General features: G+C 34.8%; 1 protein-coding gene across 6 annotated transcripts in view; it reads right to left on the reverse strand.

The window, feature by feature from the left end:
* LOC125062682 (protein furry) overlaps positions 1 to 27,551 on the reverse strand; it is a 101,494-nt gene that overhangs the window by 19,500 nt on the left and 54,443 nt on the right. For all 6 annotated transcript variants that reach the window (XM_047668755.1, XM_047668757.1, XM_047668753.1 and 3 more), the window contains 9 exons: positions 24,852 to 24,974; positions 24,013 to 24,146; positions 18,456 to 18,557; positions 13,396 to 13,530; positions 11,392 to 11,583; positions 11,227 to 11,318; positions 6,134 to 6,251; positions 5,570 to 5,739; positions 2,301 to 2,417 (listed from right to left, as the gene is read on the reverse strand). In XM_047668755.1, coding sequence (XP_047524711.1) covers positions 2,301 to 2,417; positions 5,570 to 5,739; positions 6,134 to 6,251; positions 11,227 to 11,318; positions 11,392 to 11,583; positions 13,396 to 13,530; positions 18,456 to 18,557; positions 24,013 to 24,146; positions 24,852 to 24,974 — 1,183 coding nt within the window. The remainder of the gene's footprint in view (positions 1 to 2,300; positions 2,418 to 5,569; positions 5,740 to 6,133; positions 6,252 to 11,226; positions 11,319 to 11,391; positions 11,584 to 13,395; positions 13,531 to 18,455; positions 18,558 to 24,012; positions 24,147 to 24,851; positions 24,975 to 27,551) is intronic.

A 27,551-nucleotide genomic window follows, 5' to 3' on the forward strand; every position in this document is an offset into this window, starting at 1 on the left:
CCCCTAATGATAATCCCCCTTTGGTTGAATTTGTCTTTAAGGAAGGTGAATAATGTTTCAGCTTCAGGTAACGAGAAATTCACATTAAAATCTCCAGTACTTTCATACCGTTAAACGTTAAGTCGCATTAGAAATATATAATATAGACTATAAACAGCTGTTTATGAATAGTTCCCGATAAGGTAGTGTATTAGGGATGATGTAATGGATTGGGTTCGCTCATTCGTGGGGTCTATTGTCTTTGGAGCGTGTCCATTAGAGCGTGGAATGCAAATTTCTGTACGGCTCGATGAGGCACGGTCCTAAAACAGCCCTAGCATATACAAAGAACATATACACAAAAATAGGCAAGGACCATTATTCGATGACTATAGCTTATATCAATATGGCAATTATAAGGCATGAACATCGATTGCATTATTGTATACTTTCCGTTCTATAATTGGTTTAAATACATTTCATAGAAATAACTGATAAACAATAGTTCACATAGCCATACTTAGCCGTATCCATCAAATGCACTATCTTTAGAAGCATAAATAACGAAATAGGCTGCTACGTCTACAAATTAGCTGTCAGACATGAATTTAAGCTTATTTCGAATCGCCGTTATAAATAATCTATTCTCGCGAAGTGCTTTCGAGAAACTTTAGAAAATCACATTGGACACAGAAATAGTCTACACTTATTTTAAAACTCAGAAAGGAATATCACATGTCCATTTAAGTGGAACATTTAATTAGAAGCGACGTAAGAAGGCTTCTTATTCTCTTCGGATATTCTCTGTAATGTAGAGTTCACGTTTATTTAAAAATGGTTATTTCTCAAGTATGGAATTATTATCACAGAATGGTACCCTTTAGACGGAAAGAGACAAAGAGGAAGACAGGCTAAAAGATGGGAGGATGACGTTAAGAAAATAGCGGGTTCAACATGGACTCGCACTGCAAAAATGAGAAAAGACTGGAGAGCTTTAGAGGAGGCCTTTGTCAGAAGAGATAAGATATTAAAATTGTTAGTATATTAGTTAAACTCTAGTTAATAGTCAAAATGTGTTTTTTTGTCATAAGTAAATTAATTTTAGGCACACGAAACTACTCTGTGTAAAACTTGTTAACAAAAATAAAGGCTTTTTATTTATTTTTATTATTTCTCAAGTTAGGCACAGTAGGTATGACTTGGTGTATAAAATATCAGTTAATTACAAATTAGTTCTCCATTGATATAATTAAAGCTGAAATATGATATTGGTATATTTTTTTGTGCGTCTTTTATATAGAGGACCCTTTGCGGAAACATAACCCAAAAGGCTCCGACACACCTGTAGTAAGAATACCGACGGGAGTAAAACGGGACGCTCTTTTAACTCTTTGTCTCTCTATGTTTTAATTCGCAGACAAATATTCTACCAGCACCTCGATTTCTTACCCGAGTACGACATATTTCCAATTTTCCTATACACAACTTCCTAAATACACAGAACAAACAACCAATGTGTACCTTCCTGACATAATCGACGCCATCAAGATTTTACAAGACAAAGCTTACAGGACCGTTAACACAATTCTGAACAGCGCATAGCCCTTTGGATTAATACACACATTGCGGATTCGATAAGGGGCGGAATCTGCACTACACCTAGTAATTAATTGTCCGAGAAAACATGGTTATAGCTGAGAAAAATCTCAGCTCACTCTTAGCAAAGGGTCCCGATCGCATCTGCTGGAGTTTAGTTGTACGCAACATTCAAAAGAAGCCGAAATGGTGTAAAATTAATCAATGTTTTCTTAAATAAAGTCATAATATATATATATATAGTCAGTGTAGCAGAAGTGATTATTTATGTATTTATTATTTATTATCACTTCGTTGCATTACAATATAAAAAATTACCATAATTAAATGAAATGGAAGGCAACTGGCGGCCTTATCAAGCGATCTCTTCCAAGCATCAAAAGAGAAAAGAAAAAATGTATTAAACTAGATAAGGTAGGCAAGAAGTGCAAAAATACATATCACATATAGTTATTATGAAAAAGAAACTAAACAGGAACAACTAAGAAACTAAACTAAGAAAGTATACATGAAAAATAAAAAGTAAAAAGTGCACATGAATCATGATAATTTAATTTAAGATCAGTCTCACGTCAGTTAGTAGTTAGTACGAAAGTTAATTAGTGATCAAAAGCTACGAACCTCGAACCTTGTAAAAAGATGGACTTCCTAGGAAAAAACGTAATCGCTTTCTATTTTAAAGAACATAATATTTGCTATTCACAATGTATAAATAAAATACAGACCTGGTATGATCCATGCCCAAGAAGACGATATGCAGCATAAGAGGTACGTGAATTGACCAATCCAGTTCGACGCCGTCCAGTACCACATCACAGAGCAACATAACGGCTACGTTGCACCTGCAAATCAAATTATCTTCTAAACATTTGTGTGTGAATAAAATAAAGGAGTTTTTAGTTTTTGTTTTTTTTTACTTTTTTTTTATTTGTAGAATGTGTTCAAATCAAAATTGAAACTAATTAAAACATTTTATCAAAAATCCTATACATTATACCCTGATACACGATAAATTTAGCGGATTAGAGGATTACCTAAACTCTTGTAAAACGTAATGATATGCATAAGAAATCTTTTGTACGTTCCATTCATTCGAGCTATGCCAATCAATATCGAAGTTTCAAAGTGGATAGCTATCACGATAATTGTGAGTTTGTATCAAGGGGGTTGTGATGCGTCGACTGATATAATAGACAGCTTGATATGTATTTCGCCAATTAGAATATGCTCTATACTCTCTAAATGGATTTCCAAGAGTTGGCTGTAAGTTCCTAACACCGAGTTATTGATTTGCCACTTTGCGTTTCTATTTCTATCAACTGAATTGTTGAATTTATTATACGTAATATATTGTGGTTTTCAATTACATAGAAAGTAGTTGTTACTGAAGTAAGCTCGACACTTTTCAATTAAAATCACCAGGGACGTGCTTTGATTAGGTGCAGCGGACATTTGCTATAAACGTTAAAAGAACTTTAATCTCAGTAACAAAACGAAGGTTCTATTTTCAGGAGCATTTAATTATTATGCCCATTGCACGGCGCCGTCGGACAGTAGGTTTAATTTTGTAATTAAGTATTCTGGAACCTTAATGTGTTATTTAAGACTTTTTATATTGATTAAATTACTGTATTTAATCAATATAAAAAGTCTTAGTTACGATTTTTTAAAAAATGTTATAACTTTATATTATTCGGAGAAAATCAATAATATTGGCGTTAATAGTCGTTTCAAAAGACTCTTCTGTAGAGGCGTGATGTAAAAGATTCGAACTCGTAAATCGCTTGTCAAGATTCAATGAAATGGAAATTACACGTGGGAGGTGGCGAGAAAAAATATCTATACGATTTACTCGTGTGGCAGACTATTTAAATAGCGAAATAATTATACAATACGGAATATTAAGGACACCGTCTGCCACCATGGTAACGCTGCTTTGTCATTTGACACCCCCTTACCATACCATTTGCTAGTGTCTGCTTTTCAGACGGATTTTTTGATACATTGTCAAAATGATAAAAGAAAAAAGGCTCTTATACGCTAATCTTCATCTAGGACTTTAAATTAACAAAATATGCAAGCTTGGCAGACCTGCAGTGTTCGTTTAAAAAGTCTGCGAACAACCGCAAATAGTCTGCATCCATTTTAGCATTAAGAACGCTTCAAAAGTGTCAACAGAAAAAGTGTGCTATATTTTCTCGTGTCTGCCTCTTGGACTGTTGTTTATATTGCTTATAAAAAACATAATTGAGACATACACCCAGGCTGATATTCCGAAAGCAGACAATTTTAATTTCTGGAATGTCATTTTATAATTGCTTTACTTTTTGTGTTTTTTTCGATAGGCATATTATGTTCGCAGGTCAATAAAAATTTCAAAACAAAAAAAATTGTCATACTTAGAATAATTGCATTAATTTTTACAGCTACCTCCTGTGATAATGCAAATCTGGTCTGTCTTATAGTATTCACACAGTGGACAGACACAAAGTCAATGTCCAAAGGTAAATTTGAAATACCCATGGTGCATAATTATTATGGAGATAGAACGTTGAAGTAACGGGTTCCATACTTGCTTAATAGTTTACCCGAAGACAAGACGTGAGCCTTCTCTTGATTAATTTAAAGGTTTATAAAAAAACCATTTGTTAAATATGTTGTAGCCATACGTAAATTAATTGTATTAGTGTGACCTAATTAAGTGATTTAGAAGTTATGTTTATATAAGGCGACTTACCAGAAGTCAAATTGCGTAAGCAGTTTTGCGGGGCATGGTTTGAATGAAGGTGTAACTTTTTTGTGAATAAATATATTACATACATACATGTAACTAGCATTACAAGGGTTCTTAATATTATATTTCATAAAATATTGTGTAAAGTAAACGTTCGAGTAATAAAGATATATTCTCGCTTGTCAGTTGCAGAGGAGCGAATCATCATAGTAATCACAATATTTTTACACACAAATCAATCACTATTGTTAGCAACACTAACAATCATATTATGGGTCCATTTTGATTCAGTTTTTGCCTAACAATCACGGTTATTGGTATAGCTCATAATGTAAGTATTACGTTCAAGTATTACGTAAGCAATATAGAAGTCAACAGTAATTATTTACTTCTTTACACATATTACCCACACATTGTCTATGCTTGAAAACGAAATGCATTTTCGAGGATTCCTACAAAAAATTAATTCGTATGTACTCTTATTTTTGAGAAACTCTTTTGCTGACAAGAGGAAGGGGGAGGGGGTTATAAATTGCAGTAAATCTGCTTACGTAACACTTGAACGGCTTCATATGAGTAACAAGAATTCAGATACAATATTAATTCCTTATTCCTTTACATTTTACAATAACTTACCTATGAGGGGCCTCATAGCCTAGCGGTCTTATTAAGTGGCAGCTAGGTGAGGGGTACTGGGTTCGATTCCCGGTTGAGGGAAAATTTTAATTTAATTTAAAAATTTGTTCTCGGCCTTTGGGAGGGTTGTGCGGTACCGGGCGAGTGCCTAAACCGTACATGGAGGACACGGTCGAATTTCTAAAGACAAGCACGAATTATAAAAAAATCCTATACATGACGCTGGCTAATGCACAAATCGTGCCAGAGCCATAAAAAAAAAGTGTGTGTGTACAAAGTACACATGTCAGAAGTGAAACTTCAGTGGCAAACTAATCTTGAAGTGTTGTTCATATTTATACAAATCTAAAAGTTTAGATTTCCGATACTTAGAGGGACGGAAATAGGAAGATATGTTAGGAATTTAATGAATTTAATTGTCATTAAAATATTAAGTGTCGAATAATAAATAATAAATAATGTGACGGTAAATTTTTTCCAACGCCGATAAAGAAGTTTGACTTCAAAAAGGAACATGGCGCGTAACCGAAAAACGTGACGCGTAACGAAAAAATGTTACACTAAATTTTTTTCCAACCCCGATAAAGAAGTTTCACTTTAAAAAAAGAAAAGAAAAAAACTTACCTATGAAAGCCTGACACCGGTTGATTAGTATCTGGAAGATACTCGGTGAGTAGAGCGAAGAAGCCTCCATATTCAGGCATCGGTAACGGACGCGGTTGCGATACGTCCATGCGCGCATCCTGTGGGGTCGATGGCAAACTGGCGCATATACCCTCGGGGCAAATGCCCGTCTACGAATTATATTTGAAAATTTATATGTGTTGTGTGAATTAAATTACAATCGATTCTACATTATTTTTTATGTATGAGGATGGACATATACTATTAACGACTCATTGGTCTAGTGGTTAGCGACTGACTGCGAATCCATGGGTTCCGGGTTCGATCCCCGGCTGAGACGAACATCGATGTGATGAGCATTTGGTGTTGTGCTTAGGTGCTATCTATAATATGTATGTATATCCGTTGCCTAGTACCCATAACACAAGCTTCACCAGCTTAGCATGGGACTAGGTCAATTGGTGAGAATTGTCTTAAAAAAAAAACTACTAGTTTGCATAGATTAAAACTGTGTCAGCAAAGATAGGATATAAAAAATATAACAGGTCATCAAAATGTCTTTACCGGAGTGGCATCTCCTTCAGAAGGTGGACACGGATCTTCATCAGCCGGTGGAGTGATACAAGGCGGTGCAGAAGCACGTTTGTCCTGACTACGACCAGGTGTCTCCGACTTGACGCTTCTGCAGTTAAATATTTAAGTTATCTTCTAGTAATACACACTCGACGTGTTATGGGCATAATTTTTGTTGCAGCTACAAATTAATATATTATAATACAAATAAAATGTCTATGTAATTAACGTATTAACGGCGAGTAAGCCGCAGCTACAGTTCGTAAAAAAACCATTGAGTATAGACTGGGTGGCTTTCTAGAAAAAACGAATAAAAAAAATCCTTGGTGATTGACACTTTTATAGACATTGTTTCGAATGATCAATGATGTTATTAAGATCTGTATTTACAGTATGTTATTAAAGAATCACTTAAACGTTCATAATTGGTTATTACTTTACAAGAGTCGATAAGCTACTAATAGTCAACCCAATTCTACCGCCGTGACATTTTATATTATGAATGATAAAAGTTGTTTTGTTGTAACCCTAGTGTTAGCTTTTTTCTAAGCACGGTGGAAATACGTTTACTGATCTCCCGCACCTAAAGGGACAGGGGAATTTATTTGACTAAGAGAACCGGGTGGAATATACCCACTAAAACCACCTCGGGTAGGCCCAAAACCACCGCATCAAAGCGGCCGTCGGTTGCTTTCACATTCTCTCAGGATCTCACCGGTAAAGCCATATAGTGTCGACAAATTGTGGATAGTAGGTGGCAGGAAACGGGCGAACCTTCTCCTTCTCTTCTCATCCTTCTTATAGTGCCATCTCCTTGCGAAGGTTGACGATCATCATGGCTAGTTTAATTTTGGATGCCGCGCTTCTAAACAATGACTTGGTCCTTTGACCAAACCATTGTCTTAAGTTTTTCAACCAAGGCGTGCGTCTGCGGTCTCCTTCTACCTGCCACTTTGCCTTGTATGATTAGTTGAAAGAGCTCGTATTTTTTGGAGTTGCGTAAGACGTGTTCAAAAACTCAAGTTTCCTATTCTTAACCGTCATAAGCACTTCTTTGTTCTCCTGCATTCTGTCCAGGACTGTTGTATTTCGTATGCGGTCTATTCAAGATATTTTAAACATACGTCGATAACCAGATCTCAAACGTTTCCAGTTTTTTGGTCATAAACTCTGTCAGCGTCCAAGGTTCTACACCGTAGAGCAACACACAGAAGACGTAACATCGCGCAAACGAGTGCCTAATCCCATCTATTATTCAAAAAGGTTCTTATACTGCGCTGTATCTCTTTCTGAAGACATCTTTAGTATTATCTGATCGCATAAGGAAGCCTTCGCATTCCACGCCTCGCTACTAGCAGTAATTAAATACTCGCTCACAAATTATACGACCATCTCAGCAATACATCAAGCTCAATCTTGTCCCACGAATGAAAGAAACATTTCGTCAAACAAAATATAATGATGGCCTAGGGCAAGAAAAGTTCGAGGTTCAGGTTATGTAATTCCGGTATTTTGAAGGGTTGTTATTACGTACAGCAATCACTTAGGGCGGGCGCACCCAGAGATCCATCGATCATACGCAATGTCTACCAGGCCAATGTTGCTTAAATAGCCTATGAAAATAGCCAGCGAATCAAATATTCAAACCTCCTATAGTACTAATTCTTTCTAATGCGTAGTTACCTGTCATGTATTATAGAAACAGCTTTAATTAGAGGAGTACTGTATTTGTATTTGATTAATATACAATTAAAGAATAATAATACAAAAAAAAAACATTAATGTGTAATGTGTAATGCCCTAATAATTTATATAGCACATTCTTTGATTCATTTATTGGTGAATTCAAAAATGTGTTCACTCCAAAGACTTTTTTGGTCTCGGAGAAACCTACCTTTTGTGACTGGGCAACTCCGGAGCTACACAAAAAAAGGCTAAAATTGTATGAGTTGTATGATGAAAAACAGTATAATGACAGTGAAGAATTTAAAACTTATGTTAGGATATTCTCAAAAAGTTTTAGGCAAGAGTGTAGAATCGCTAAGGCGAAACACTTAAGTCTTAGAATAAACAACAGCTCTGATAAGATAAAGGCTACTTGGAAAATTATAAACGAGGAGACTGGAAGAACCTCCAGAAAGGATACTGAATTCAAAGTGAACATAAACGGCAAAGTAATTAGTTCCGACCTCGAAGTAGCCTCTGCATTTGAAGAGTTTTTTACTAACATTCCTTTAAATACAACCAGCGTTTTGAATTCTTCACCATCAGCCGCCCTTTTATTATTGAAAAAGAATGTTCCTGTATGCAATCATAAGTTTGTATTTAGCCGCATTAGCTGCAATGACATTATAAAAACATTTAAACAGCTAAAAATAAAAAAAACTAAAGATCTTTGGGGTGTATCTGTTTTCATTTTACAATCAGTAATCAATACTATCAGTTCAGAGTTGGCTATAATATTTAATGAATGTATAGATTGTGGAGTCTTTCCAGACCAGATGAAGATAAGTAAAATCACACCGTTATTCAAAACGGGCAGCACTTCGGACCCCACAAATTTTAGACCCATATCTGTGCTGCCGGCTTTGAGTAAAATCTTTGAAAAAATCATTCTTGAACAATTATTGATACATTTTAATAATAATAAAATTATGCATAGCCAGCAGTATGGTTTTACAAGAGGTCGCTCCACAGCAGATGCTGGCATTCAATTAATTTCCGAGATTTTAAATGCTTGGGAAAATTCTCATGATGCCATTGGAGTTTTTTGCGACTTATCAAAGGCTTTTGACTGTGTCCATCACGAAATCCTAATCAAGAAACTTCAACACTATGGCATTGGCGAAAAAGCGCTAAATCTTGTGGAATCATACCTGAGCGATAGAATTCAAAAGGTAAATGTAAATGGAGCTATATCACAGGGATCCTCTGTTACTATGGGAGTACCGCAAGGCTCCATACTTGGTCCCTTCTTATTCCTCGTCTATATAAATGACCTGCCATTTCTTGTAAAGGAGCTTCACGAGATAGTACTGTTTGCTGATGACACTTCGCTTTTATTTAAAGTGAAACGACAAAATCCATCACTTGATAACGTAAACAGTGCCATCTCCAGTGTAGTTCACTGGTTTAATACAAATAATCTTAAGTTAAACGAAAAGAAGACAAAATGTGTTAAATTTGTAACTACAAATGTAAAAAGTAGTCATTCTCAAATAATAATTAAAGACGAGGAAATAGACTTTGTTGATAATGCGGTGTTCTTGGGAATTACTTTAGATAGTAAACTCCAGTGGGGCCGACACATAGAAGGTCTTTCGAATAGGCTAAGTTCCGCAGCGTTCGCAGTAAAAAAGATACGTGATCTTACGGATGAGAACACAGCAAAGCTTGTTTATTTCAGCTATTTTCATAGTATTATGTCATATGGTGTTATTTTGTGGGGTAATGCAGCTGACATTAAATCGATATTTGTGGTGCAAAAGCGGGCTATAAGAGCGATCTGTGGGTTGTCCCCACGGGAGTCGGTCCGAAGCAAATTTAAGGAATTACATATTTTGACTCTGGCAAGTCAATACATTTATGAGAATATTTTGTATGTGCGGAAAAATATAGATATCTTTAAAAAGAATAGTAGCTTCCATAATTATAGTACTCGTAATAAAGACAAAATTAGCGCACCAACCAGAAGGCTGCATAAAACGAGTAATTCTTTCCAAGGCAATTGTATACGTTTTTTCAACAAAATCCCTAGTGAGATACAAGCGTTGTCAATAAATAAATTTAAATCGTACATTAAAGTAAAACTGCTTGCTAAGGCTTATTATAATATAAATGAATATTTAAACGATCCTAGTGCTTGGATATGAGTTGCTCCAGTATGTATTATAGGTAACACGACTGAATCTCTCGGCTGCATTTCCAGACTCCGGGGCGATCGTCAACATCCACGACTGTTTTAATGTAAAGTGGGAACAAACCGTGATCCATGTGGTATCCAATTATTTCAGTATTATTATTATTTTCTTATGTAGCCAAGTCCACATTTCAAGGATCGTCATGCTCGCTTAAATGTCATTGCTTGTGGCGGCGTCCATGCGTCGGGTTGTCTCTCTCCCTAAAATATGGCGAGGGGGCCGATGGCTGGCCATGCGTCATACTCGTGAACGGGTGCTACTTGTGGTGACTGGTCGTACTTGAATTCGTGTATGCGGTGATGTTAATTATTTCGACTATGTGTTTGCGTGTTGTTCCCACGAGAATGTAAGTGCGTGCTCCTATTTCACCATGCCTCCTGCTGATAGGGGACAAGTCTTTGTTTTTATTTATGTTATTATTATGAATTACTTAAAATGTCATGTGGAACATGGTGTAATGGTTGCAGCTCCTTACAAACGTTGTGTAAAAAAAAAAAAAAAACATGGCGATTAAAAAGAGTGGCGGAGAGTTTATTGCCAGTTCTTCTCTTCCGTTCTACGCCCTTGATTTGAGAACTGGCAGTAAATGTAAAATTAGAAGCATTAATATTTATTTCTTTAATGACGAATCACAAGTGTACATTGTGTTACCTACGTGAATAAATGATTTTTGAATTTGAATTTGAATGGTTAGAACAATGCCTGGTAGTTTTGCGAACGGATGGCGTAGCTCTTTCGCGAAATTTGTAACGTTTTTAACATTCATAAGCATCCGCTAAGACGCATCTAAACTGAATAAACGTATTTTGATTTACCATTTTCGAAAATTTTATGGTATAATAAAACAAGTATCTATCTAATAATACTTAAAATATTTACTGCCCAAGTAGGCGAACTTGAAAGCACAACATCAATATCCTAATGAATGCGTGATTACTGAAACTAGAGACTGGCCACCTAAATCCGATGTTAAACAAAAAACATAGCCCTGTGTTCATCCAGACAGATTAAAAAAGGGCTTCAAGGCAAAGTGTATGAATATCACAAAAACCACGAAGCATAATAATTAAAATTATAAAACTTTCGTAGGTATAATATGCAATAGAATTACGTGTATAAAAGTAAATTTTGAAAGATGACTTAGAGCATTTAAAGGGTACTCACGCAGCCTTGGCAGGGTCCTCTCCGCTGTGTCGTTTGGTGTGTATCGTGCCTTTTTCGACTGGTGCCAAGTCGCAAGTACGCCCGGTGGCATCCTACACAACATTTGTAGTTTTAGTACATTCATCTAAAGCTTCCTGCTAGTTTCCAATGATTTACAAAAATTACCTGTGATCCGGCACCTGGTCCATCGCTGTGTCCCGAAGTGGCCTTTCTCATAGAGGTGAGACGGTAGAAGGGGGGAGTCTCTGTTCTCTCTATCAGACAGTTGAGGGTCTCGACTGTCTGCAGTTCAGTCATCATTTCATCCAAGAGGCGCTCGGGACGTGACCGCGCCAGGTACAACACCACACGTTTCGCCTAATTACAAAAATCAGCCTTTATTATAGGTAGGTTTCGCCTAATTACAAAAATCAGCCTTTATTATAGGTAGGTTTCGCCCAATTACAAAAATCAGCCTTTATCATAGGTAGGTTTCGCCTAATTACAAAAATCAGCCTTTATTATAGGTAGGATCAAATTTAAACAAATTTTGTTTGCTTCTTTATTGCAGACTTCAGTATGATTCGAGTTTGTAATATTCTTGTAACAAAACGCATGGCTGAACCTTAGTTATAGAATACGGAACAAACGAATTGTTACGTAATATTCTTCATGCTCGGTGCTCACAAGAGGGTTGCAACAATATCCTTGTTAGGAGCAACAGGTATTCAATATCATAGATTACGTATGCTCTACAAAGCTTTGCTTATGCTTTCATATTTATATAATCCTAAGATGCAGCCTTATTATTCTTTGTACTTTAACGAAATGATATTATGTAATCTCAATATTCTGCTGGATATAATTACCGATGGAAATATAGGTACGCAAAATTACGATATGAAAGCGAACGGGTTAACCGCAAATTACGTAAAATATAACAAGATGCCGTAACAAGAATAATTTTTTGTGAAATATTCGCCAAACAAAACTGCGGTTTCAATTTTCCACAACACAACAACAATCACTTGTCATGTAATTACACTGGCATTTCGAATACAATATTCCTCATATTTAACGAGATAATACCTAATGTATTTATTTTAGTTAACGCTTTAAGGATAGGCTTTAGATTTTGGCCAAATGAAATGCTACTTGTATCACTATCGTTGATTAGAAGAAAATTTAATTTTTATAACTCTGATTTTTCATTCCTTGGAATTCTAACATTACAAAAGTGTTGCTACTAAAAAAGTTCTCCACGGAAAAAGGGACAAATTTGACCCATTTGAGGGTAATAAAAAATAAAAATGTTATGTTCTACCTACAAACAGGTAAATCTAAATATTTACTTACTCAAGCGACCTAAAGCTTAGGTTTCCTAGAAAAGCGGTGCCGTTATCTAACGGCCGTAATGTAACGTTGGGTGACGTCACCCATACGTTGTCTTTAAATAACATCGGTGTAGGTTTTCTAGAGAACGTTGAGTGTCACCGTAATGTCAAATAGTGGTGCTGTCATTTGCATGACGGCCGTCATAGCGGTGATAAACATTAGTTCAACGTTTTTCGCGTGTATCAGTGCCCATATTTAATTAATACAATGAGTGGAAACGTGTCTTGGACGAGCGAAAATGATTGTTTTTTTGCATTATGTTAAGAAGTAAAGACGGCCTTTATTTACAACCGTAAAATGATGGCCGTTAGTTAACGGCACCGCTTTTCTAGGAAACCTAAGGTTAATACAAAAGTAACAAATATTTCAATATCACGAACAATATATCGAATTATCTTTAATTTATTTATTTTATTATTTAGCTGGCATCACTGCCTACTAATTCCAAGTAAAGCTTTCAAAAAATGTTATCTATGCTTGGGCGTTTTTTCTACCTAGTGGGTATGTGATGAAAAGAAACGTGATTATCACTCGCCGTAAAACCACTTTCAATGTAGAGCACTGCACTTAATAAAATGGATACATTCACTAACTAGACTCAGATGTTCCGACCCGTATTGAAATTGAAAAATGTGCCCAGCCTAAAAGGTTTGCAATCTCTGACATGTCAAAAAGTGATAGCTATCAGAATTCTATAAAAAAAAACACAGTATAATTTATCGATAATACGCAGATTGAACTAAGCTAGTGACTTTAAATAATTGCGTAACAGTACAAAATAACAAATGGACTTACATAGGGCAGAAGTTCGTTGGGCGCCATGCCAGACACGATAATGAGGTATCGAATTATGACTTTCAGGTTGTTCGGCCAACAAGCACATAGAGTTGACCACAGTTCCTCTATCTCCTTCGGGTGTTGATCCGAGAACTGTAAAACAAATTAAATTGTAAAAGGATTCCTATTTCTATTTGATTCTAAACCATCCACCTAAATTCGTCTAGGATTAGATCCATAAATTTAACTTTAAATGGATGGATGGACTCGCCAAACTTTGACCTAATTTACATAGTTACAAATACTAGAATCAATAGTTCTGCATAGTATGTTTTACTAAAAGGGTTCTTAAATAACCAGCTTATTCAGTTGTCTAAGCCACATTAGTAATAATTAATGTATATAGTATAATAGACTAGATAATATACCTAAGAATTGACTTTGACTAATAATGTAAAATTCCTTAAGACAAATTTGCGCGCCATCGTGTGTGGCAGAATATGCGAACGATTTACGATTGTATCACCTTAACATTTTGTACCATATTGTTGCAATAAATAAATTATTATTATTATTATTAATAAATTTCAATATTAGAAGCGTTGTTTGTAAAATTAAAGACTTCTTTTTTTAGCAGGGAAAACTCTAATATTGTAGCCTTTTACCCAACGCAATATTCACGAATGCCAATTAACACAGTTCAATTGTTTACAATTTCCAGGCTATGAAATATGTAACTACCGTTTCACGAATGTGGCTTCAGGTTACAGTTTGCCTCATTAAATAGTATTTAAATTAATATTTGCGTATCGGCTGGGGCGATCAATAATGTAGTATTTACCGTGGTTAACTTTTCAAGACAAATGTCAGGTTAAAGGGTAGGTATACTTTATAGGTTTACGAAATGATAGCCAAGATATGATTCCTAATTAAGGGGTACAACAAATTCGTACACAACGTTAAAGAGTTTTATCTTACATTTTTTTAGGTCTGGGCCTCAGATTTCTGAATATATTTCATAAGCATTTGTCAATCTAATAGGCAAGTAGGTGATCGGCCTCCTGTGCCTAACACACGCCGTCAACAAGGCAAGCCTTCCTCACGATGTTTTCCTTCACCGTACAAGCTAATGTTAAATGCCCACAAAGAAAGAAAGTCCATTGGCATAGCCGGGGATCGAACCTACGACCTCAGGAATGAGAGTCGCACGCTAAAGCCAAGTCACTAGGCCAACACTGCTCTGCTTTCTTTTACATTATCAAAACAAATATACAGGTACAAGTTCTAATTTCGTAACTGATACTTAGCTGATACTTAACTCAGATATAAACAACAAAAATCGAGAGAGGAACTCTATTGCACAAAACCAAACAATGTAATGTTTTTTTTATATTGGTTGGGTTATCCGTAACAATTAATATTACTCATACAGCAAATGCAAATGTTACGTGGATTTTTATTAAATAGACAAGTAGGTCAGTATTAGTCTTCTGTCTGACACGCGTCATCGATTTTAAGATGTGAGCCATGCCGGTTCGCTCACAAAGGTTGCGCACACTGAGAGAAAATCCATTGTTGCACAGCCGATCCTACGACCTCAGGGATAAGAGTCGCACGCTAAGCCTCTGTACCAACACTGTTTATAACTTCTGACACCATGGTTATGTAATTATTTATGTTTGAGATGGTTAATATTTAGCTATCTTTGGGAGCGTTCAAGTATTACGTAACGAATTTTGGGAGGGGGGGGTGTCCTTTAGTAAAAACGTTACGATGCGGGGCGGGGATTAAATTACGCGTTATCGTTAATATTTTTTTCGACTTACACCACATAATAGTAACTAAAGAGTTCCGAAACGTTTTACTATACTTAGGTACAGTACTGTACTTGGGTACTGAAAAACGTAACGGCGAGTTACATGGGGGGGGGGGGTTTCAATAGTCTCCAAAAATCGCGTTACGTAATACTTGAACGCTCCCTTTTACAATAGTCGAAATTGTATAATCCAATTTTTAACATTGCTGTCATGTTCTTCAAGTACATAATGTAAGCTTGCAAAGTTACGTTCAAACATGTTCTCTTCTCAAAAAATATATAACCGACCGTGTATATGTATAAAATATAAATACCGAGTATTAACAATAAAATTTATCTGATAGGAAAGGCAGTCAGGCGCAAAAAAATGTAGTGTGGATTAAGTTAAGCATAGAAAATCCTAGTAAATAAGAAAAGCTATTTATTACCTATTTGAATTTGGAATAAGGTTTTTTTGAAAGGATTTATATTAATCGTTTGAATGGACCGAGTGATATAATCTGAAATCTTAACATCCGTCGCCTCCACCCGCCCACACACACACGCCCACATATCTCATTTCTAAAGGCATACTATACTACAAGGTTGTATGTCGTCGACAAATATCTTTGCACTGGATAAAGATTTTTTTTGAGATTGGGAAGAGCTTTTATTTATAATTTCGTGTAGTTCGGAAGTTAAAAAAGTCTTTAATACATTACTGTTAAACTAACATGCTCACAGAATATTTAAATAAAAGTACTTATGAATAAAAATATTACAAAGACAAGATCGAAAACATTTTTTGTTAGATTCATATAGGTATAAACCACGGCTAATAAACGCGGCGCGTCGGCACACTATAGAACCTTCAAGAGACATTAAAATATACTGAAAACCACAATTTAACCAACCTCTTTGTATTCCTTGTTTGCATTCCCTTAAAAAGATATATAATCTGAAACAACGATCCATCGGCGATCGTAAACGGTGCTAGAGTACCGGTGGAAGAGTATTGAAAACTTTTACGAAACGGACATGAATAGATAACAATAGGCAGTAGGACAAGTCAATCCGACAGCCCATCGGAATTTGCGACGCGCCTTGTAATTTCTAGGGGGAGTGAAGCGTATTGCGAAATGCACTTTAAAAAATGAACTTTGAACTTTGAAAAACTTTGAGCTTTCTCGTCGACCTGTTTTATGGTTCTATTCATTACCTGTCGCATCTATCACAACATACTAAAAGATTGATACGAGATAGGTATTTAATTTTGAAATTAAACATATATATCGCGTCGCTTCACAGCACACATTGGTTATAGACGGGTTTCATTTAAGTCTAAGATCTAAACATCGAAATTGTAAGTCGTAGGTATTCTTTTAATATAGTAATATCTATATATATATATATATATATAAATCTCCCATACGAGGAGTATACGAAACGGCTCGACCGATTCTTATGATTTTTTAATGCATATTCAGTAAGTCTGAGAATCGGCTCCTATCTATCTTTCAAACCCTTAAGTGATAGTGCTCCAAATTTTTAGACAATTTTTTTTTGTTTTATTTTTTTATGATACAAAATACATACAACCCTTAATTTTCACCCCTCTTCGATCAACCCCTATTTTTTATTATATTTATTTTTATTGAACTAAAACAATGTTTACACAACAAATAATATACATGGCAAAACAACGTTTGCCGGGTCAGCTAGTAATAATGTAAATATAATAATGTAAATAACAAGCCGATCTGTTATTTACGATGATAACGTATGCAATTTCATTAACAAATAAACAATTATTTGTTAATGAAATTGCAAAGGTAGACTAATTTTACCTCTATTTGTTTGTATGGAAAAATAAAGTATTGGTTATACCTACCCCTGAATTATAAAAAAAATTGCATAACGTGTATAAGAAATCCAGATCGAACTACACCTCCTTCAGATTTTTAAAGTTGGTTAATAAATTAATTTGGCTGTTATCTGTTGCATTTTCACTTCCGAAGAATTTTCAACGGAGAGGGTTTAATTACGAAGTAAATGTCCAGCGATTACAACTGTTCTACATAATGGTGACGGACTCATTGTTAACACATTTAAATGATGACGTCACTGACGGCTAGTCCGCTAATATGGTAATTTACCAGAATATTCAAACATTAATAGACACTTGTGTGCTGTGGAAGATATGTTCAGTATGTACGTATAATGTTACAACCTAATATTCTTTATCATGTGATACAAAAATTTACTAATTTTCCAAAACTAACTCGGCAACTATGGGAGCGTTCAAGTATTACGCCACGCCAAAAATTTGGAGATTATTGACCCTTCCCCCCCCCCCCTCCATGTAACGCGCCGTAACGTTTTTCTGTACCCAAGTATAGTAAAACGTTTCGTGACCACCTAGTGACTCTTTCTACCTAAAAATTACCATTATGTGGTGTAAAGTACTGGAAAGTCGAAAATAATATTAAAAATAACGCGTAATTTAATCCCCGCCCCGCATCGTAACGTTTTACAAAACGACCTTCTCCCCCCCAAAATTCGTTACGTAATACTTGAACGCTCCCCATTCAAAGTTGTTGTGGAATCTCTATATTTCCAACCTCGTGGAAATCCTCAGTAAGTCGAAAAAAAATTGCCATTCCCTTCCGCTGAACTCTTAAAGACGCGGTATCTCGAATTATTTAAACTTTGTACCTCGAACAAAATGTTATTTCCCTACGAAGTATTGATAATACATATTTATACTTTATAACTCGAATTTCATAATGGAAACCTGTAAGTCGGAGTTAGTAAAATATAATGTCGTCTTATTTGGAATACCCCGAAATAATAGCAATAAAATCTAAAATGAATTTTCGGGTTCGGGAGCTTCTAATCTATTGTTTTTGTGTTGTACACGTACAATGAATGAATACATTTATACATTTTTTTTACTTCATTAATATGTCATTCGTTTTAATATTTAAAAAATATATACTACAAAACTTAAGTTGAATTGTTACTCAAATTCTACTCTACAAATCGTAAAATACACACCTAGATATCGCGCCATTGTAAGTCTAAATTTCAACAGTTAAATCATATGTATCTCGAAGTTCTTATTAAGTAGAAAACTCGTTAACTCGATTTTATAACATTTCCCTCGACATTCGAGTTATAGAGATTCCACTGTAATTATATTTGCATACAAACTCACTCATGCATTTCTCAAAACTCCGTAAACAAAATGAAATAAATTCGCTCACAAAATTTGTTAACTAACCTTAACAGTAATGTAGAATAGGTTGTTTAGAACCATTTCAGTCGCTTCCACGGACCCTAGACCTTCCCTCCTTCCACTGCGTCCACCCTCTGCGCCATAGTACTGAAAAGTCATCTATATTAAAGCTAATCCTTTGAGACTCGATACTCCAGCCCACTGTTACCTATCAGAGGCAGGATAGAGACGGCTTAACATATCACAAAGGCTCTCGTTATAAACCAATTTCATGTTTAATTCAGTAAGTACTTTATTGTTTGGTACTATAAAGCATCGCATTCAATTTATTTCACAGACAAAAACAAAAGTAAAAAACAATAGACAACTCTATAATACAATGGAATTAAAATACGAATTGAATTTGAAATCGTAGTGATATCGTCAACTGCATATTTCATTTTGACATAAATTTCTATCATCTATATTTTAATAAATAATTCATTCAAATAACGACGATGGACGATAGGGAACTGTAAGCGCAGTGATGGGCAATGTAAAACGACACTAACGTGATTGAGCTAATATTATTTCATATATAAAATATTCAATCAATATCCGATAAGCTTTTATTTTTACACCACGTTGAGAAATACTTGTCTTGTTATCTTGCAAAATGGACCCGATGAAAAATGTAAAGTTTCACTCGGTGTTCGTTTCAATTGATAGATATTTATTAGGCTAAACATAAAAAAGGGTGCGTGTACTTATGTACGCGCGTAAGAAGTTATACTTCTTTGGCATTATTAAAAATAGTTTTTGATTGCATGCTAATTTATAACAATTAAATAATCAAAGACTGGAAAAGGAGTCATTATAGTCAAGTCAAGTTCAGTTTACATTTGAAAAATTAAATAAATAAATATTTATTATTATTCTCTTACATTAAGTGTAACATAAATTCTATTATTATTCGAATGTTGTTTTTAAATTATATTCAATGTCGTAGCATCTTCCGTGGGCAACTTCATTCTGTTAATTTTGTGTCACGGTGCGCGCAACGTAAAATTTCACTCTCATAAATTTTTTATAACGCGCCTAAAGAAGTATACCTTCAAAAACTAGTTCGTGCATAGTGTACCTAAAACCTCATCAGTATCAAAATCAACACAAAGCTCGATTAGCCTCACGTCAGCACTTTAAGCCGAACAGAGACTGGTCAATATTAATTGCATTTCAATACGTATTTGCGAATGGGCTGTTTGATGCAGGTGTGTCAGCAACAAACATGTTACAGGGGTACTATCATATACAGATTACATACGTTCTATAGAGGAATAGTTTAAAAAAGTTTGATAGTGTTTTAGCAAAAACTATATACATAACGCTTCCAAAATAATTGGGTGGGATCAAAGTTATAGCAATATAAACAGCGCCTTTGAGGTGTATGTAATAGATGCAACAACGAAACGCGGGGATATCCAACATGATCCGAACAAATATTGCTTCAAATTGTTTATCGTAAATTCGTATCACAATCTGCACCAGTAAAATTTTTAGTCTTTTTTGACGATGCACAAAACTGTATTGATTTAGTAGATACAGTCGTAGATACGACATCGAAGGGACTACTCATATACAATAGAATTCAGCCAGGACTTTTGATTTTGGTCAATATAACCGGTACGTTGTTCTAAACGATGTCGTTGTAAGCGGTTTTGACTGTAGTTACTAAAGATTTTAGTTCTTTATAACGACTTTGTACTAAAATTATTAAAAGAACTTTAAATTTAAAAAGTTACAGCATTTTCATTGATATACAAAAAACCCAAGATGCACAGTCTCGAATAAAAGTAACGCTCGAAAGTGTCCCAAAACACTATTTCTGTCCCTTTCTATAACAGTATGTCTATAACAGTATATGTTACAAGCATATATTATTGCAAAATCAACCTTACGCGAATTGCTTAAAGTTGTTATGTATAGACAAGGTATTGAGTGGAGTCGAACATGACTTTTTATTTACAACTATTTAACATAATTTTAAATTTATCCGACTTTTCGGGTGCTTTACAGCGTGCGTGGTCACGGTGACTGAAGACAACAGGTGTTGAACTCAAACTCAAACTCAAACTCAAAATATCTTTATTCAAGTAGGTAACCAAGTACACTTTTGAATAGTCAAGTTAAATTAATCGTAAATTTACATTTACTACCAGTTCGCAAGTCAAGGGCGTAGAGCGGGTAAGAAGAACTGGCAAGAAACTTTCCGCCACTCTTTTTAATCGCCAAGTATTGTCATACAAATTGTTTGAACTGGAGCAATTCAATCCCAAGGATTAGGATCATTTAAGTAGTCCTCAAATTTATAAAAAGCTTTGTTGATTAATTTTCGTTTAACGAGGACTTTGAATTTATTTAGTGATAATTCTCTAATTGCGCTTGGGAGTTTGTTGTAAAAACGAATACAATTTCCATATAAGGAGTGGTTTATCTTTTGGAGCCTGGTTGGTCGTACACTCAAATTAGTTCTATTTCGCGTATTATACTGGTGAAAGTCACCATTTGTTTTAAAATCGTTTATATTTTTTTGGACATACAACAAGGCTTCAAGAATATATTGACCAGATAGTGTCATAATATTTAATTCCTTAAACTTATTCCGTACCGACTCCCTCGGAGAAACACAACAAATACCCCGAACAGCCCGCTTCTGCAGCACAAATATGGATTGAACCTCTGCAGCAGCACCCCACAATAAAATGCCGTACGACATAACGCTATGAAAGTAGCTATGATACACAATTTTAGCCGTGTCCTCATCAGTAAACTGTCGGATTTTCTTTACTGCATATGCTGCAGAGCTCAGCCTATTCGAAAGAGTCTCTATGTGTGGGCCCCATTGGAGTTTACTATCTATTGTTATGCCTAGAAAAACAGTTTTGTCAACAAAGTTTAGTTCACTGTCCTTAATTTTCAGGTTACCAATATCTCGCTTTACGCTAGTAGTTGTAAATCTAATACATTTTGTTTTATTCTCATTAAGCAATAAGTTATTTACATTAAACCAGTTAACTATACGAGAGATAGAATTGTTTACATCGTCCAATAATACGTTATTCCTATTCACTTTAAATAGAAGTGAAGTGTCATCAGCAAACAATACCATCTCATGAACTTCGTTGACAAAGAATGGGAGGTCATTTATGTAAATCAGAAATAAGAAAGGCCCGAGAATCGATCCTTGGGGGACGCCCATTGATACCTGCGAACCCGGAGAGGTGACTCCATTGACATGAACTCTTTGGATCCTTCCCTTTAAATATGAATTCATCTGGCTGGTAGCTTTGCCATCAACGCCATAGTGTTGAAGCTTTCCAACGAGTATATCAGGATGAACACAGTCAAAGGCCTTTGACAGGTCACAAAAGACGCCGACTCCATCATATGATTCTTCCCAGGCGTTAAATATGTCCGAAATCAACTTCACACCGGCATCGATTGTGGAGCGACCCTTAGTGAAACCATACTGTTTATTATGTAAGAGTTTATTTTTATTAAAATGTAAAGAAAGCTGGTCTAGCATTATCTTTTCAAAAACTTTGCTCAACGCAGGGAGCACGGAAACAGGTCTGAAGTTTGACGGATCAGACTCACTACCTGCCTTGAACAACGGTGTAATCTTACTTAATTTCATTTCGTCCGGAAAGACTCCACAATCGATACAGCTGTTAAAAATTATAGACAATTCAGAGCTTATTACATTAATAACGGAATTTAAAATGACTGTTGACATACCCCATATATCTTTACTTTTTGGATGATGTTGGATGTTAAATAGTTGTAAATTTATAATAATACATAACTTTAATCCGGTTCAAAAGTGTTTTCTTTAAATTAAAAAATCATTTGTTAGTAAATATACTTGTCAAAAACTACACACAAAATAGTTCAAAAGTACATAAATTTATTTATAAAAAAAACACAAATAAATAACATCGACTCCACTTATTAGACCAGTGCCGATAATTTTTGAAACCAAAAAAAATTACAGTAGGATGAAACCCATTAGAAAAGCAGGGGAATATGATCAAAATGAAAGGAAAAATAAATTACGGTCGATCTGAGGTCGGGAAGGGTAGGGGGGGGAGTTTTAAGGGTAAAAAACGGTTTACCTCGATTTCCGGCAAAACTAAAAGTCCTATCGAAGAAAGTTAAATGGCAAAGTTGTAGGTAATAAAAAGATCTAAAACTTTTGTATTCACACATTTTTCACATAACCTCAAAATTGGTGTGAAAAATTCAAAAAACCAAGTTTTTTGTTTTTTATTTTTATCTTTAACAAAAATATTTTTTTTTTAGATGAAATTTGGTGAAAACTTACCTTATTATGTCCCAAATATACTGTAATTTATTTGATTAAAAATATTTATTTTTTCACCTTATTTTGAATTAATATCGAAAAAACACCCTAATTTTCAATCGAAAATTCTGACGTCAAAATTTCAGCTTTTTTAATAAAGTTGGTGTGCTTTCAGTTCGTTGAAATCTATACTTTCCTATGGTAAAAAAATATATATATATTACCATAGAAAATCTTCTCAGAAAATGCAAAACATCGTATGCAGTAACGCCCAGACCCGTCATACCCTTCCCTACTTCTCTATGAATCTTCTTTAAATTATAATCAGATGCCTATTTATTACTATTTTAAGATAACTTATATATACCTGAGTGACCTAAAAAAAAAAGTTTAGCCTTTAGATGTGCTAAAATTTTCGTATTTCATAGAGAAGTAAGGAAGGGGATGACAGGTCTGGGCGTTACTGCATACGATTTTTTGCGTTTTCTGAGAAGATTTACTATGGTAATATATATATTTTTTTTACCATAGGAAAGTAGAGATTTCAACGAACTGAAAGCACACCAATTTTTTGAAAAAAGCTGAAATTTTGACGTCAGAATTTTCGATTGAAAATTAGGGTGTTTTTTCGATATTAATTCAAAATAAGGCGAACAAATAAATATTTTTAATCAAATAAATTACAGTGTATTTGGGACATAGAAAGGTAAGTTTTCACCAAATTTCGTTAAAAAAATAATATTTTTGTTAAAGATAAAAATAAAAAACCAAAAACTTGGTTTTTTGAATTTTTCACATAAATTTTGAGGTTATGTGAAAAATGTGTAAATACAAAAGTTTTAGATCTTTTTATTACCTCCAACTTTGCCATTTAACTTTCTTCGATAGGACTTGTAGTTTTGCCGGAAATCGAGATAAACCGTTTTTTACCCTTAAAACTCCCCCCCCACCCCTTCCCGACCTCAGATCGACCGTAATTTATTTTTCCTTTCATTTTGATCATATTCCCCTGCCTTTCTAATGGGTTTCATCCTACTGTAATTTTTTTCACTTTTTATTTATTTTGAAGGCTATCTGCACTGGTCTATATTAGACGCGAGACTATTTGAAATGAACGCACAATTTAGAATGTTGCGCTCATTTTTTGAGGACGTTTTTTAGACGTTGATTGTGCATCTTGGGGTTTTTTGTATATCAATGAGCATTTTCTATTAATTACAGAATCACAGAACAATAAATAGATTTTCTCTTGAAATTTACCTGAATATATGAGAGAGGATTCGGAGGCGGTACGTTCGGGTCCAAAAGTTCAATATTAACGAGCCATGGCAGTAAATACTGTAGCAACAACTGCCGAACCTCCGTGCGAGCCGTCTGGAACCGCGCTGTTATTTCTGTTGAAAAATTAAAATGAATAAAATAAAATAATAATCATATAGAATAAACAACATATATCCAATAGAAATAACAGTTGTGCCAAAAACCTCTAATGAGCATGAAGTGTATGTGTGTCAATGATTCCTAATTAAACTCCATATATTGTTTAACGTTTTTGTTTTGTTTATAAAGAATAATAATTTATTGAGTACTCTAACTAAAAAAAAAGTGCGTACAAAGTACACATGTCACAAGTGAAACTTCTTTGGCAAACTAATTTTTAACTATTCTTCATATTTATACATATCTAAAACTTTACGTTTCCGAGAGGGAGGGAAAATGGAAAATATGTTAGGAATTTAATGAATTTAATACTCATTAAAATATTAAGTGTCGAAAATTATTATTACTTTTTTTTATTTACTTCTTCGACATTAAAAACACGTGGCATTTTAATTTACAATTCGTCATTTGAGATTTCAATAAATTATTTTGCATAAAATATAAAATACTAATATTTCATAAATTCTCTTTACGAAATTTTTATTTAAAAAATAGAATTTATATAAGGTTATTCACCCTTCTCACTCTCTCTCAATCGGTTTCAATCGCTCCCTTTCGACAAAAACTGCACATCTTCGTGACGTTCCGTATAAATTTTACCCTCATGCGCCTAATGTTTCACTTCAAAAACACATAAATGGCTCCTATTTGTAACTTACCAGAAAACATAGGCATGGTGAGTTCAGGGTGGAGTTGAGAGAGCTGGCGAGACAGGTATAATTGTGAGCGACAGTAGGTAGTGCACAGTAATACGTCTAATGTGCCGCGGCCCTTTTCTGATGCTGAAACAAGGTCCATCATTATAAATGTGAAATTAAAAATTATTACAGTTTATGGCCACTAAAACAATTTGAACAAAATTTGCTATAGCGACCGTTTCGTGGCCCGAAGATGGAGGACGATAATTAAAACGAGGTAGAGGATGGATGTAAGACGTTCCCGGAAGTTAATGTACCAAATAGGAATTCTTAACGTATAAAGTATTTTAAGAAACTTTAGAATTCCTCTATAAACTCGGTTGCACTGTCAAAAAGACGTCAGAGCTCATGTTCTCTGAACTCAGAACCGAATTCCTAATAAAGTTTGGTCAATTCACATAAGGTATTTATGCACTTGTAATCATTGATGTGTGATGTAATTGACTAGAGACCAGCGACATAACTTTACGAGAGTTTTCCTCCTTTGTCTCGTAATCGATTTTGATACTATACACTATACTATACTAACACATTTTTCTTTATACTATTTCGATTGGGTCAGATTTTAACCAATTTTGTTCTTTTCTTTATGTTACAGGAGGCAAACGGGCAGGAGGCTCATCTGATGTTAAGTGAGATACCGCCGCCCATGGACACTCGCACTGCTAGAAGGCTCGCAAGCGCTCTGTCAGCCTTTTAAGAATTGCTACGTTTTTTTTTTGAAGGACCCAAAGTCGAATTGGTTCGGAAATACTAGTGGGTAGCCGGTTCCACATAGTGGTGGTGCGCGGAAATTGCCTTAAGAAACGCACAGTTGTGGAACGACGGACGTCAAGGTGATACACGGATGGTATTTCGTATTCTGCCTTGACGTCCGATGATGAAACTCAGCTGCAGGTATTAGTCTGAACAACCCCTCTAAACACTCTCCATAGTAAACGGTATTTAGAAGATGCAGATAATTGGAAATAATTGACGTAATTTTCACTAAAAGACACCTTACGTATTAAAATTTATGAATACAGTGTTTTTTTTTTACATTTTTAATATTAATATATAGAAAAACTTTCTTCAGGGCAAATTGTTGACTTTTTTGTTAAAGTCAACTCTATATGTTTAAATGCAGTCCTAACAAGCCTACAATATTACTTAATTATAGATTAAAACAAAGTAATACGTGGCGCAAACTAAGCTAATAAATAGTAGCATACCTTACATACAAGTAGCTAAAGCCTCAGTTCATTAGCAAATATTTGCCAAAGCAACAAGTGAGGGTACGTCGAAGGCTTATTACAATGGACTACTCGCCTCTAGGTTAATTTCGATATGTTTGATTTATGTATTCCTTTGCACGTGTATAAAACCCGAATATATAGTAAAAACAGCGTCGTGTAAATTTACATAAATTTATATTACTATTAAATTTCTAGTTTAAGTTGTACCTTGTTAGTTTAAAGTTTTAATTAATTAACCTAGTTAGTGGTATAACGAGCCGTAGAAGTCTTTAGTATGTGTTTGAAACGATACGAGGAAATGTAAACCAAAATCCGTGAATCTATAGCAAACAAAGCGATTCCTGCTAAAAGCAAACTGAAACCGTTGGAATAAAGCTCGTAGCTACCAAATGTTGATGCACCATAGCAGACTAGAGCTCAGTTATGGAGTCTATGTCACGCTTCGCATAACAAACACGGCGGGATTTTCAGCGAAAAGCATTTCAACTAGCCCTATTGCATTCAAACACTTATGTTCACACGTTCTTGTGTGATGGTTACTTTTTAGGTATTAAAAAGTAACCATCACACAAGATATATTATTATACAGATATAATTATTATTTATCTGTTTCATGATCATTTGTCGAATAGGCGATCAGCCTCCTGTGCCTGACACTCGCCGTCGACATTTTGGTCTAAGGCAAGCCGGTTTCCTCACGAGGTTTTCCTTCGCCGTTCGAGAGAATGTTAAATGTGCATATAGGTAGTCCATTGGTGCACAGCCTGGAATCGAACCCACGACCTCAGGGATGAGAGTCGCAAGCTGAAGCCACTAGGCCAACACTGCTCCTAGGTAGGTATTGCTATATTAAATTTAGACATATATGTCATATCGAGTTACTCCGTTTCTTCGAAGCGGAAGATCACTTGCATGAAACTTTTCTAATAGTTTTTCAATCCAGGCCACTGTTTCAACTTTGATGATTTAAGTTTTTTGACTTTATCTTTTCTGTCCTTTAGCTGTGATTAGATCACTGGATTGGACAGTGGATATAATAAGAAGTTATTTTAAGAAAATAATCGGGATTCTCTACATTGTAAGCGTTCTAACACATTCTTTTCCTAGATAACAAGACAGAAGCATTGTATGGTTTTTTGACGTTAATCGGCGGTTTATTCACTCAAAATGAGATATATATTTTTGCTTGAAAAATGTATAAATAACGAAATAAATATATATTGAATAAATGTAGAAATGTTAAATGTATGATCTATAAACCTATGAATAAACAGTCAGTCTTATCTAAAATCTCCAATTATGATATTAATTATATATAAATAAAAATATATAGATAAGTCTCCAATAAAATAAAGTCGTCATTTAGGTTACTGTACCGCTAAGTATAGTTAAAAGTTATCTAAAAGCATTTTGAAAATTGAATAAT

Source organism: Pieris napi, chromosome Z (assembly GCF_905475465.1).
Source record: "Pieris napi chromosome Z, ilPieNapi1.2, whole genome shotgun sequence".
In the NCBI taxonomy this organism is placed as follows: Eukaryota; Metazoa; Arthropoda; class Insecta; order Lepidoptera; family Pieridae; genus Pieris; species Pieris napi.